General features: G+C 34.9%; 1 protein-coding gene across 2 annotated transcripts; it reads left to right on the forward strand.

Moving 5' to 3' along the window:
- Positions 1–209: 209 nt before the first annotated feature.
- LOC149072211 (SEC14-like protein 2) lies at positions 210–10,931 on the forward strand. Of its 2 annotated transcripts, none has more exons than XM_089246775.1 (13): positions 210–290; positions 2,293–2,393; positions 2,750–2,819; positions 2,944–2,987; positions 3,079–3,141; positions 3,415–3,508; positions 4,429–4,523; positions 4,634–4,712; positions 7,196–7,276; positions 7,636–7,722; positions 8,637–8,746; positions 10,283–10,589; positions 10,727–10,931. In XM_089246775.1, exons 2-13 carry the CDS (start codon positions 2,355–2,357, stop codon positions 10,831–10,833), a joined length of 1,176 nt encoding a protein of 391 aa, XP_089102901.1. In that variant the 5' UTR covers positions 210–290; positions 2,293–2,354; the 3' UTR covers positions 10,834–10,931. The 2 variants fall into 2 exon arrangements, with proteins under 2 accessions (XP_089102901.1, XP_089102900.1); XM_089246774.1 differs by lacking the exon at positions 210–290 and adding an exon at positions 293–545.
- The last annotated feature ends 2,532 nt before the right edge of the window (positions 10,932–13,463 follow it).

Here is a 13,463-nt window from a genome sequence, read left to right on the forward strand (position 1 = left end):
AGTACTGGATAATGACCTTTTAATACATAAAAAATAAAGGAATATTATTGAGTAAATATCTCTCTCGATCAAAATCATCTAACTGATTGCAATCTTATCGAAATTGTTGAAATTTTTTCTATAGAAATGTTTATTATAGAGTGTATTTTAGTAGTTCATTATGAGTCTTTGGCTGATTGAATTCGATAATTAATTTTTCCGGTACTTTTTTTTATCTCCGTTCAAAGGTTCGGCAGAGGTCATTTTGAAACCAGAGAAAGACGATTATTTCTTGTTACGTTTTCTCATGAGTAAGTCTTCATTTACTTTTTGATAATTCAAAACGCGATAAGGGGTACTTGCTTTCGTCGATACGTCTAACAGCAACATATGCAAAATTATTTGCAACGTGCCGACCGTACAGTAACTTTTGAATACGATTTTTTCACTCAGTTTAACAGAAACGTCCTTTTTATACGGACAGCCAGTCTTGGCCATGTTATCATGATTTTGCATTGTTTAATGAGAGTCCATGATTTTCATTGAAGTTTTGCTGATGTGAAAAAGTACGTATTATTCCTACCTATATACTAATTCTATACATCATTCTGTGTGCTATTCTATGGCTTTTGGTATATTATAAAATAAAACCACATATACCATATCTCATTGAGCACGTAGCATGGTAATTTTGCGTCTGTATTATATATATATATATTAATATTAGCATCAAGTTTAGGGTGTGGTAGCCCAGGTCGATAAGATACTCGCCTAAAATACCAAAGGATGTTTAGATTCGTCGCGAGTTCGATACCTGGTTCGTCCTTGTCAGAAACTTTCCTAACACAAGAGTACAACAGAAACGGCGACGTGCACACAGGAAAAGTTTGTCCGTTAATGCAGGTTTTTTAAAAAAGTATCCGTTAATGCAGGTGTTCGATAGCGGGAGTATCCGTTATGAGAATTTTCAATGTAGAATGATCGTGTTTATGTTACTCACGAGAGAGTAGGAGTACCTTCCTTGGTTAGGTGAAACATTTTTTAGAATCAACTGGTAGCGTAGAAATTTCCACTTTTTTCAGAGTTAACCAGCTGCAATTTTGATCAATGAGTAACACATTTCCACTATATAATTTTCTTTCAAAACGGAACAATTTCAAAATTTAAATGTATATAACTCCCGGGGATGTTGATTAAGAAACATAATATTTAAATATTCTATTACCACTCACATAGGCTACCTGTTAAGCTATTTTTCTCTTTTTTAAAGCAGTCCATTCTTGAGGAGAATACGTTTTTATTTCTACTGTAAATTTAACAAAAGTGGAAATGATCCGTTTTGAAAATAAGCTCCTCAGTTAATGTTAACAGAGAGACGGAGTAGGGATGCGATTGCGCTTCCCAATCACATAATGATGAAAGTCCAAGAACATCTTCCGAGAAACAAACAAAATCACAATGGACCGAATTTCATTGTTTCCATCAAATTCTTCACAGAACGATTATTTTACACGATAAAATAATCACGCTGTTGGTAAATTATCGAATTGATCCAATTTTCATTATTTTCGAATCGAAAAAAAGAAAAAAAAAACGCTGAAATTTATTGCTTGACCGGAATGACCTGACTCTGTAATCGTTGGAAAAAATAAAATTCGAGTATAAATGATCGCGCGAATATTGCATCCAAATATCCTCAATGACTACTCTAACATCCAGTTAATCATTAAAAATAGGTACGTATGAAATATAAAAATAGAAGATAAAGTAGAAAATATAAAGAAAAAATAGAAGATAAAAATAATAAATGTAAAACATATTCTCATCAATTTTTCAATGAGGGGATAATTGGGAAATATATATTTAATAATCTACGAAATAGACAGAGACGAGCTTGGGGAATTCAAATTACTTGTTTGCAAAATACTGCTGTTAAAGTTCAATTTACCCATAATGATTTACATAAATGATCGGAAATTGAAAGCTACTGTTTCTGTTGAAAACAAAGAACTAAAATGAAACTTTTGTGTGTCTGCAAGGGATGCAAGTGTCTAACGTTGTTTGAATATCAAGTACGTAAATGCGCTTTATATAAACAGACAGTATAATCGTATAAATACAGATTTCGATTGTTTCGGACATTGCCTGCAGACCATCGAAGAAGTAACGTTGAAATATAAGATATAAATTTTTAGTGAGTTGTGTAACTACTTCAATCTCTTTATTATTTATTAATGAGTTATTTTTGTGTATGGAGCTTCTTGTAATGGGATTTCGAGTTGAAAAATAATTTCTTAAATGTCTATTTCATAGAAATACGTGAATTTTGTTGGATTTCAACTCGTCTTTTCAAAAAAGAATAACGTCGGAACGAGATGGAACTGAGTATAAGGGAAAGAGAAATTCTCAAATGCGTGAGTAATGTATTATTTTATGATTTATGTCTGTGAAAGTGAATTTATTGACGATTAAATGAGATTTATGTAAGTATTCTGTAGAGTGTACATGCTAAAGAAGCAAACCCAGAAGACACTTGGAACTTTTTGGTTTCTTATATCTGAATGCTACATAACTCATTTTTTCGATGTGAACTGCGCAATTTAAAAACATTGAGCGATACCCCAGCTGTTTTCTACTAAAGTTTTCATTATTTGAAATATTTGTTTTGCTACTAAATGCGAAAGTTTTTTTTGTAACGTATAGAAAAGTTTATAAAAGCATAACTAATATAAATTTCCAATGACTTAGAGGTTTAATTTTCAATATTCAGTTTGAAGACTCCGTTAAAGATGTCGTGGAGCCAGAAACCGATGTCTATTTCTTATTGCGTTTTCTTAAAGGTAGGCAATTATTTGCAACTTAGCATGTTCAATTTCAAATTTGATGATAAGCAATGCAGATGTTTTTCGATGTGTAGTCATTGTATATAATTGTGAGTAAAATTTTGTATTTTTCGTTCTGTAGCTCGAAACTTCAATCAGGAAAAGGCCGAAGTCATGCTGAGAAAAGTCAGTGCGCATTTAATGAATGGTATCGAGTAAAATTAATTTTAATGGTAATTTACATAATAATTGTCAAATTTAAAACTTCTCTTTCCAGTCTATGAAATGGCGGAAACAAATGCGAATGCGAAATTTTTTGGATCATTACAAAATTCCAGAGGTAATCCATAAGCATTTGCAATTGCAAATACAATGTAATGTTACATATTTCTTACATTTATTATATGCCTTTTATTTACCAAAAATTTCACCTGTAATGATTGTAAATTTTGCAAACGATTTCTGTAAATTTATTTATTAAACTAAATATCAGTATTTTCCAGATTAAATTATTCTAAAATTTATATTTTCTTCAGTTTTCTCTTTCTATTCTTCTTTCTATTTAGTTTAAATATCTTTACATTTACGAAGCTATTTCTCATACTTTATTCAGGTCTTAAAGGAATACCATCCTGGTGGGATGATTGGTTATGATAAAGAAGGATGCCCTGTATGGATTATGAATTCTTTGGGTCTTGATGTTAAAGGTACATATTATACAGGGTGGTTATAAATAAACTGACACCACTCAAATGTATGTAGCGCTCATTTTGATGGAAGTATTTTGGGGAAACTTTGTTATAGGATGTACGAATTATGGGGGAAAGGAACGATACAATAAAAATAGTTCAATTTTTGACCACCAGGTGAAAAATTGGTGCTTTTATCAAAGTTATCTTTTTCCCATGGTAGTAATAACGTATAACTTCGTCATAACGTAAATACCAATTTTCAATGGAATATGTTCACCACAACGGGCGCTACATAGGTCGGAGTAGTGTCAGTAGAATTGAACTGACAACACTATTCTGACCGTTGTGGTGAACGCATTTCATTGAAACTTTTTAACACTATTTGGACCATGAGAAAAAAGATAACTGTGACAAAAAAGCGCCACTTTATCATCTGATGGTCCAAAATTGAACTATTTTTGTATTGAATCTTTCTTTTTCCCATAGTCCATGTATCCTATATATGCCAAGTTCCATCAAAATACCTTCATCATAATTGGCGTTACATATGTCTGAGCAGTGTCAGTTTATTTATAACCCCCTGTACACATTGTAGATGAATTCAAAAGCTTCGTATAAATCCAATAATTATTTTGGTGTGTTTATTTCATAAATCAACGACGTGAATCAAGGAAACATATATTTTCTGGATATTATCCCGAGGTGAACTCGGAAAGAAGTCATCTGGTCTCCGCCGGTACCAGAATCCAGGCCCTCTTGCAAACCGGGCAAGCATGCTCGGCGCCAGGTCCCGTAGGAAACCTGTTGACTTTTCTTTCCGAGTTCACCTCGGCATAATATCCAGAAAATATCGGTTTCCTTGTTATATTGGGTTGAGAAAATAACTGTCTATCTCTATCCACGATGTGAATGTTTAAATGTTTTCATTTTAACAGGTCTCTTGGAATCTTGCAGGCCATCTGATTTCGTTAGGTTTCAAGTTTATCGTCTCGAATGTACTATGAAATATTTTAAAGAACAATCCAAAAAAGTATGTGACACTTATAATTAATTATCATCTCAATATATTCTTGAATACTGACAAGTTTAAAATTTAAAACAAAAAATTATCCACTATAATATCGTTTCCTATTTTGACAGCTTAAAAGAAGAATTGATAAAGCCGTAGCAATTTTTGATTTCGAATATATTGCTGTGAGTGAAGTTTTGAAAAAACCAGGTAGGTAACGCCCAAAAATTTCCACCGATAACATGTGCCATAACCGCTTCAAGAAAATAGTAACATGAATGTCACAACACACACAAAGAAATGAAAACGTCTAAAATTTACCCAGGGCTTTTATAATTAGGATATGAATGCTAAAAATTTGAGAACACTTGCTGAAAGTCAGGATAATTTTCTTCATTAACTGATAACATAGCGTAGGCCTATAGTTCCAAAGCAATGCAAACATGTCTGAAGCCTCAATTAAATCATTTTGATCATTTTTGTCGCACCACGGTCATTTGAAGGCTCATTTATTTAACCTACTATGGTTCATCCCCCAAAGACAGGTATTGAATTTTTTTTTTTACAAACGGATGTTAATTGGTGGTGTTGGCATATTTTTAATTGAAACAATACATCAATACAGCCATTTAACTCATTAAAGTGGATTTTTATTGGCTAAAATTGTTAATTAAGGGTGAAATACAGTTTGTCTTGATTTTAATGTTATCTATATATAAATAAAATCTTCCTCATCAAAGTAGAATAGTTTTACCTAGAATTTTATTTCCAATTCCCTCAATTTGGTGCGATTTTATAAATTTCCGAATACGAAAAATTCCATCAGCTCTCAAAAAATGATACTGACAAGAAATCAACACTTTCTAGATGAAAAAAAAATTTGTACATACTTATACAGCCGTATTTTTCACTCAAATAACACTGAAAGATACTTTCTACGATACAAAAAAATTTAAAAAGATATTGGTATAATGCATTTGTCAACCATGTATATTTAAATACAGGGTGTTCTGTTAACGGACCGGCAAACTCAGATGATTGTTGGTGAACATCAAGAGGAACAAAAATTGCAATGGAACATGGTGTCGCAAACCACGCTGAGAGGGTGAAAATCGCGCAAAATGCATGCCGGTTTCGACAAAAAGTACAATAATAACTACAAAAAGATTTATTTGATTAATTATTACAAGTGGCGGCCGCTGACGCCATTGCACAGTCTACAACGACGTAAAATCGATTCCCAAACTCGCTCGAAAGTACCAGGTATGCTTTTGATGTCTGCCGCAGCGACGACAATCCGCGCTATGAGATCCTCCGGTGTGTCCACAGGCGTCGTATAAACGAGTGATTTAAGGTGACCCCCATAGGAACAAGTCAGGCGGATTGAGATCCGGCGAAAGTGGAGCCCAAGCAACGGGTCCCGCGCGTCCAATCCACCTCCTTGGTTATATAACATCGAGGTGTTACGCACCTCGCGGGAAAAATGTGCAGGGGCACCATCATGCATGAACCACATGCCTCGCTGCACTGTGACCGACACACTTTGCAGCGATTCCGGGAGGACATGTTGCAGAAAAGCAAGGTACGTTGCTCCATTCAGGCGTTCGAGCAGCAAGTACGGCCCCAAGAGATAATCACCGAGGATTCCTGCCCACACGTTGACACTAAACCTCTGTTGAGGTTTCCACGGTACACTAGCATGGGGATTATCCATCGCCCACATGTGTGCATTATGTGTGTTGACAATGCCTTCTCGCGTAAAGCTGGTCCCATCAGTAAATAAAACAGTGGCAGGAAATTGAGGATTAGAATGTGCGGTAACGTCAAGCATCCAGCGCAGGAACTGTTCACGACGGGTGTAGTCGTCTTCGGTTAGAAGTTGTACATTCTGGTTATGGAAGAGGTACATCCTTTCATTACGCAGAACATTTCAGACCGTCGTGTGCTGAACATCGAGTTCAGCTGCAACCGCTCGTGTACTTGTCGACGGGGCATCGGCAGACCATTACGCACGGTTTGCTGCAACACATTGCGCGGTTTCCTTGCATCACGCCGTGCTGGGTGGAAGGTCCCCGTCTCCCGTAGTAGTCGATCGATCGTGGCTAAGGTAGTATGGCACGGACAACGCCTCATCGGATATTGCTGTTGGTACATCCGCTGTGCCATTGCCATCCACTCGACCGTAAATCAGATGCATATCAGCGTATTCCTCGTTCGTGTAGTCAGCGATAGTCATTGGAACAGACAACTAACTGCTACACGTGTTTACTACCGCAATAGCGCTAATTTACGTCGTCCGCAGCGCGTGATCCTACCCCAGCGCATGCGTTTCGTGATGCTGCTTACGCCAGATATGGTGAGCGAACCCACGAACGCATTCAGCGATCGATTGACATCCACCTTTCGTCTCCTCTAGACTCAGAGCCTGCATGCGTTTTTCGTGATTTTGACCCTCTCAACGTGGTTTCCGACACCATGTTCCGTTGCAATTTTTGTTCCTCTTGATGCCTACTAACAACCCTCTGAGTTTGTCGGTTAATTAACTGTGTACACCCTTTATACACAGGACAGTTAATGAATAAATATAAATGTGTGTGTGTGAGAGATTAAATAATGCTCGAAATTTGTCGGTGTATGTATCTTTTTTAAACATTTTTAAATTTGAATAAAAACTTAACTGGATTTCTTTTCAGTTATTGAAGTTGTCGTGCACGCACTTAGGATATTGGAAGCCAATTATCCCGAAATTCTAAAGAAAGGTTATGCTATAAATGGTATGAGTACATAAATCCCGTATTTCTTAAAATTAAGATAAATCACAAAAATTTTTAAAACATCAAAAATCTAAATAATTGTCAATGTTGAAGCAGGATGCATTTTGTTTGTAATAAAAATATTTTAAAACTGTATTACATTATTGTATTTGTTAACTTCACCGCCAATCCTCACACTCTCTAGATGGAAGTATAATAAATAATTGAATGTGTGTGTGTTCAGCCAAATATGATAGCAATTAAACATCCAAAACAGACCTTGTTCATCAATATTCGTATTTTTGTAATACAAATTACATTTCTAATACTCATTGTATTTAATTCTGCTGATCACATTTTTCTTTTGTTAATTTCCTCAGCGCCGCCACTTTTTTCCATCCTGTGGTCCATCATCAAACCGATTCTTAGTGCAGAAACTACTAATAAATTCGAAATATTTGGGAGAGGTAAAAATCTTTTCATTTTCAACTCTTGGCTTTTGTGATGTTCACAATTTAATTATTAAATTAAATAACTTACAGATACAAATACAAAGGCCACGACAGACAAATTCCCAACCACGTGGCTGTAAAAAGATGTTCTTTAACTATATCAAAAATACAGGAGTACCCATAAGAGCAATAAAAACCAATAATTATGATAAAATATAAATACACTGCCCATAAAAAGATTACAGTTACCTTATCTAAATATAGAAAGTTTCTCGATTTATCCCAATGTGTTTATCGTATTTCTTTTAAAACGTATCAGTTGCGGTAGAATTTACGAACCACCGAGGCTATTTCATTTATTCAAAACCCTATTAGTCAAAAACTCCCTGCGACACCACAACCTAGAATTATTCCTTACCAATCGATACCGGTGTCCCCTTGTCGAAGCAATTGATTGACGCCTTTCCCATTGAAAATTCTAAACACTTCAATCATATCCCCCCGACACTTCTACTCTTCCAGTGTAAAAAGTAAAAGTCTCTCTTCATAGCTTAAGCCTTTTCCAGCATGGCCCAGCCGTAAGGTATAACCTGCTTATATCCCACAAGGGACAGAGAGGGGGCCATGTTTGGTGTTTGCATAGCTTAAGCCCCGTGTGCCATCAAGAGCTCAACGTGTCTCTTCTCTGCACCACCTCGACCAAGTCTGTCCTTCTGTAGGTATGGTCTCCAAAACCTGACAGCATTCTCCAATCCAAGACGAACTATCCGCACTCCCCGGAAAAGTGGAGGGATCACTTTAAAAGAACGCGAAGAGACCTTTTTGAGAATAAAACCAAGCACTCTCTCTCTCTATTCGATTTTTTGACCACCGCTGAACAATGTTCAGAAAAAATTGAAGATATATGGTCTCTTTCTTTTACATTTCAGATGGATGGAGAGAAGCTCTTCTAAAAGATATCGATGCATCTGTGTTGCCTGCACATTGGGGAGGAACACGAGTCGATCCTGTGACGGGTGATCCTAAATGCCCATCTCTGGTACGATAGCAATGTTTTTAGATCTCAAATTTAATCCATTAGCCACACACACACACACACAGTTCAATTATTTTCACTGAACCACGTTTAAAATGGAATCTTTTCCCGATTTTGTGCTCGTGCAAATACTTCCCTCCCCAAAACCGGAAACAATTAAACCTAGGTGAGAAGTACTCTATCTTTTTCTAATAAATGTTAAAAAAAAGATGGCTCTTGTCCATTGGCAGTTGATCCGACAAGTGGGGAGGGATTGAAAATCTGTTTAATTGAGAAGTGTACTTTACAAAGTCTTTGTGCTCGTCATTGTCAAAATAACTGGCTTTTATGGAGGCAAGATATCTTGGCATTGCCGGTGAAAAGTTTCACCTTTTGTGTCCCAGGTCCGCAACAGGAAGCAACCGTACTTTATTGTTACAACGGACCCTTACGATTACAGGACGGTCCTTGTGAATGAGGCTTCTTATCGGAACTCACGAGAGCTATACAAAAACTTCAAATATACAAACATCCAGGGCCTTCCTCATTGCGGGGGAGGAGATATAAAGTGCGAACTGCACCAACGAAGCGCCGAAAAAAACCTCTGTTCCGCAAAGGGTTAAAGAACGTGTTAGCCATTTGTAAAATATTTTAATGTACAGGGTCTATTACTGAAGCTTTCTTGTTCAGGCTGTGCTCACAGCCGCAACTGTTCATAAGAGACGTGGAATTTAACTCGATTGAACTCGATGGAAAGATTGAAAGAAATCCAAACGAAAAATCAGTTCCAATCACAAGAAAGCGTTTTTTTATGCAAATGATGTTACAACTCCAGTTTCTGGCTGGGTATTTGCTACGTATTCTTTTTAAAAGAATAAGAAAAATGGGAAGCGATAGAAATGCACCTTTACTGCATTGTGCTTGGGAAAACAGTAAATTTTCAGTCAAACAGGAATTTAAAAAAATGAGTTAAAATACGATATTTTCAAAATAAAATATTGTAGTAGCAAATTGGTGATTTGGTTATTTAAATACCATTGTAGGATCAGAACAAAATTCGCAAAAACCCGTACAAACGTCTCAGCCAGGACGACCAGAATGGAATTCAGACAGGATTTCGAAATCAGTTACGAAGTTCGTTAACAGTTAACACTTCAGTCTGGAAAACTAAAATACGTAATTTTCAGAATCCCAGCTGAGGCGTTCGCTTGGGTAACTGCGAATTTTTTCTGAGGCTACACCTTAGTGTCGCTGCCAATGTTCAATATTTTGGAAATTGCATATGTTAATATTTTCCCAGACTGCCACAGCAAAAAATTTGCAATTAATTTTTAACTTCTGTTGAACTTACCATTTCCCCGAGCCCAATGCGGCAAACTGTGCTTCTCTATCGCTTCCCGTTTTTGTTTATTTATGTGTCAATTTTGAGACACCCTGTATATGTATGACATATTTCCCTGCGTGGGAAAAATAATCTTTCTGAAACACAATATATTTATATAATAAGGTGTATAGTTAATGTTTTTTCGCTTAAATATTACTTTTTTGTCATTTTATCAGATAAATTTAGGAGGCATTATTCCTAATTGTTATTATTTTGACAAACGGAAAAAACTTCGAGACGAACCTGATGCAGATGTTATCATCGTACCTAAAAAGGATTACGTCGATTTAACTGTATCCGTGGACGTCATGGGATCAATAATCGAATGGCAAGTCGAGGCAGAACAAAACGAATTGGCGATCGGATTATATTATCAGAAACCTTACAACCTGGACGAAATAGAAGAATTGGCACCTTGTATGAGAGTTGAAACTTATAAAGCTGCTGAACGAGGAACTTATAAATGCAACGAGTCCGGGATTTGTAAGTTGAAAACGAAATTTTTTATACTAATTGTTTTAAAACTCATTTTTTATATTATATATATAAATATAATATAAGAAAACTCATATCTTATTTACATATTTAAATTTATTGCCAATTCTATTTTATTTTTACAGATTTTGTTCGACTTGACAATACGTTTAGTTGGTTCACCGCAAAGAATGTGGCGTATATTGTACGTGCTTATCCTCCACCAAATAAGATTTCTGATTTGAATGAATAAAATGAAACTATAATTTCAGGATTTCACGGAAAATAGTTCAGAAGATAATTTTTTTTTGTTTTTGCTAAATAATAATAAAGAATTCTTTTGGGACTTTAAATTTTACCGTTTTGTGTGAAAGATTCAGTTTTTTTTTTTTTCATCAACTTTTTCCCAGTCCCTATAAAATGCGATACATTTTTAAAAAGCGAGATATCTCGTCAATGGCGGTGAGGGGGTTGAGTGATGCACACGAGGAAAAATTCTGCCGAGACAAACAGCTTCAAGTCGATTAAGGCCGGCATTACACTATAAAAGTTTGATAAAAGTTATTTTATAAAACTTGAAAAATGCAACCAACCAATAAGCGTACCGATTACATTCGAGCGAATGTAACCAATATTATTGGTTATATTAACTTATTAGTTGGTTTTTTTAAAAACCAACGTCTGTTTGTTTTGTAAAACATCTTTTATCACACTTTTGTAGTGTAATCCCGGCCTAAGAATTGCTGAGCTATCATGCTGAAGTTCGAATCCAGTCCTGTGGAACAAAAAGTTAGCCAAACGCGTACCTGTCATTGAACAATGAATTTTGTCACCAAAACCCTTTTTTATTGTCTAAGAAATATTTGTTCAAAAAGAATATAAAGAATATTACTATGTTTTTATTGGTGAAACTTATGTCTCCCCATTGTTGCGTAGTCAACAATGGAAAGGGGGACCATAATAGAAGAACTAGCGGAGATGTATTCATCGCAACAACCTCCTTTTGATTAACGGAACATAGTCTTGTTAAAGTCTAATCATATTTTTGAGAAAAGAGTGATAATCCTATTCCTGATATAATCACAGAAGGAACCAACGAAAAACCACGAATTCCTAGCACGTATCGACACACTATGGGTGCCGTTTTCAGAGGATAAATAAAACCACTGTCACCCTGAATGATTCTTACCACAATGGCTGACTCGAACGGACGAATTTCTTCCGCTGAGCAACCACGAGTTGAAATTTGGTAGGCGGTGGGATCGCCGGTCAGCATGGCAGTGGTTATATTTATCCTCTGAAGTGACGAGAGCCGTTTCAACGTGGCCTGAAGAGATTTTCTGATATGACATTCTAATGTAATTTTGAAAATATTAGGGGAGAGGAGTCAACAAAAAAGTTTTTATGATTGTATGAAAATTCAGAATTATTACGAGAAATAATTTCATATTTACTGAAAAAGAAATAATTTCATAATTACTGAAAAAGAAATAATTTCATAATTACTGAAAAAGAAATAATTTCATAATTACTGAAAAAGGAATAATTTCAGAATTATTGAAAGGAATAATTTCAGAATTATTGAAAGGAATAATTTCAGAATTATTGAAAGGAATGATTTCAGAGAATAATTTCCGAATTATTGAAAGGAATGATTTCAGAGAATAATTTCCGAATTATTGAAAGGAATGATTTCAGAGAATAATTTCCGAATTATTGAATGGAATAATTTCAGAGAATAATTTCAGAATTATTGAGTAGAATAATTTTAGAATTATTGAGTAGAATAATTTCAGATAATTTCGAAATTCTATAATATTCTGCATCAATGATGAAAATTATTTCAGAATTATTAAGAAGAATTCCGAAATTACTGAAAGAAAATTTCAAAACTGATGAAAATTCACTGTTCGTGAAAATTCAGGACTATCAAAAATTCAGATTTAATAAAAGAAGTAATTTTATAATTATCAAAAATTTTCAGAATTGATGAAGAAAATAATTAATGAAAGACACACACACACACAGTTTCAGAAACTAACGATCTTTAATGATGGACCGACCCTGGACCCAGTCCCCGTTGGCCCACTCATTAAGACATCACTAGCTGTAGGCTGTGACTACCAACCAAAGTAAAAACGGAAATTTAGGCCTACCACCAAAATGCCTCAGTTTCTGGAAAAATTCATGCATTGTTTTATTCTTAATATTATAAAACCAGAGAACAATAAATTTTTTTGCAAAGGAGTCAACGAATGCTATTTACAATAAGAGATGGCGCCCCGAACGTGCGATTATTTCACCCTCAATATTTATCCTTCGTGTCATACTCTGTGGAACACGAGTAGTTGTTTCTGAAGGACCCGAATAAAAGAAATGTTTATCTTTGTTGCTTTGATGTTGTTTATTCCCATTCCCAAGGGCAAAGTTCGGTCGTGAGGTTACAAATTATTATTACAGGTGAATTTAGAAATGAATACAATTAATTTTAGTAAAACAATTGATCTATATTGCGTAAATAACCGAAGTAATAATCTCCATCCAACAACAGTGATAATGGTGATAAGGACCTCGTGGAGGAAAATGGCGATTATATCACAGGTTAGCTGATTTTGTGAGTTTTTATTTATTTACAAATATTTAGTTCCTAGAAAGCATCAAAAATAAAAATTATAATTTTTAAATAATAATCAATAAAATTTCTGGGTAAAATCAGCCACTAATACTTTTGTCTATATTTTTCAAAAGTTTTTAGCTGTAATGTCAAAAAAAATCAAGTTACACAAAAAATTTACTATTACTTTAATAAAGTAATATACAAAAAATTTCAAATTAAAAACAAATTTGCGAAATCACGCGTTTGTATCAGAACTAAAAATTTCC

The sequence above is a fragment of the Pholcus phalangioides genome, unplaced genomic scaffold (assembly GCF_987345545.1).
Source record: "Pholcus phalangioides strain wild (caught in Gottingen) unplaced genomic scaffold, Ppha-v1.0 ptg000017l_1, whole genome shotgun sequence".
Lineage (NCBI taxonomy): Eukaryota > Metazoa > Arthropoda > Arachnida > Araneae > Pholcidae > Pholcus > Pholcus phalangioides.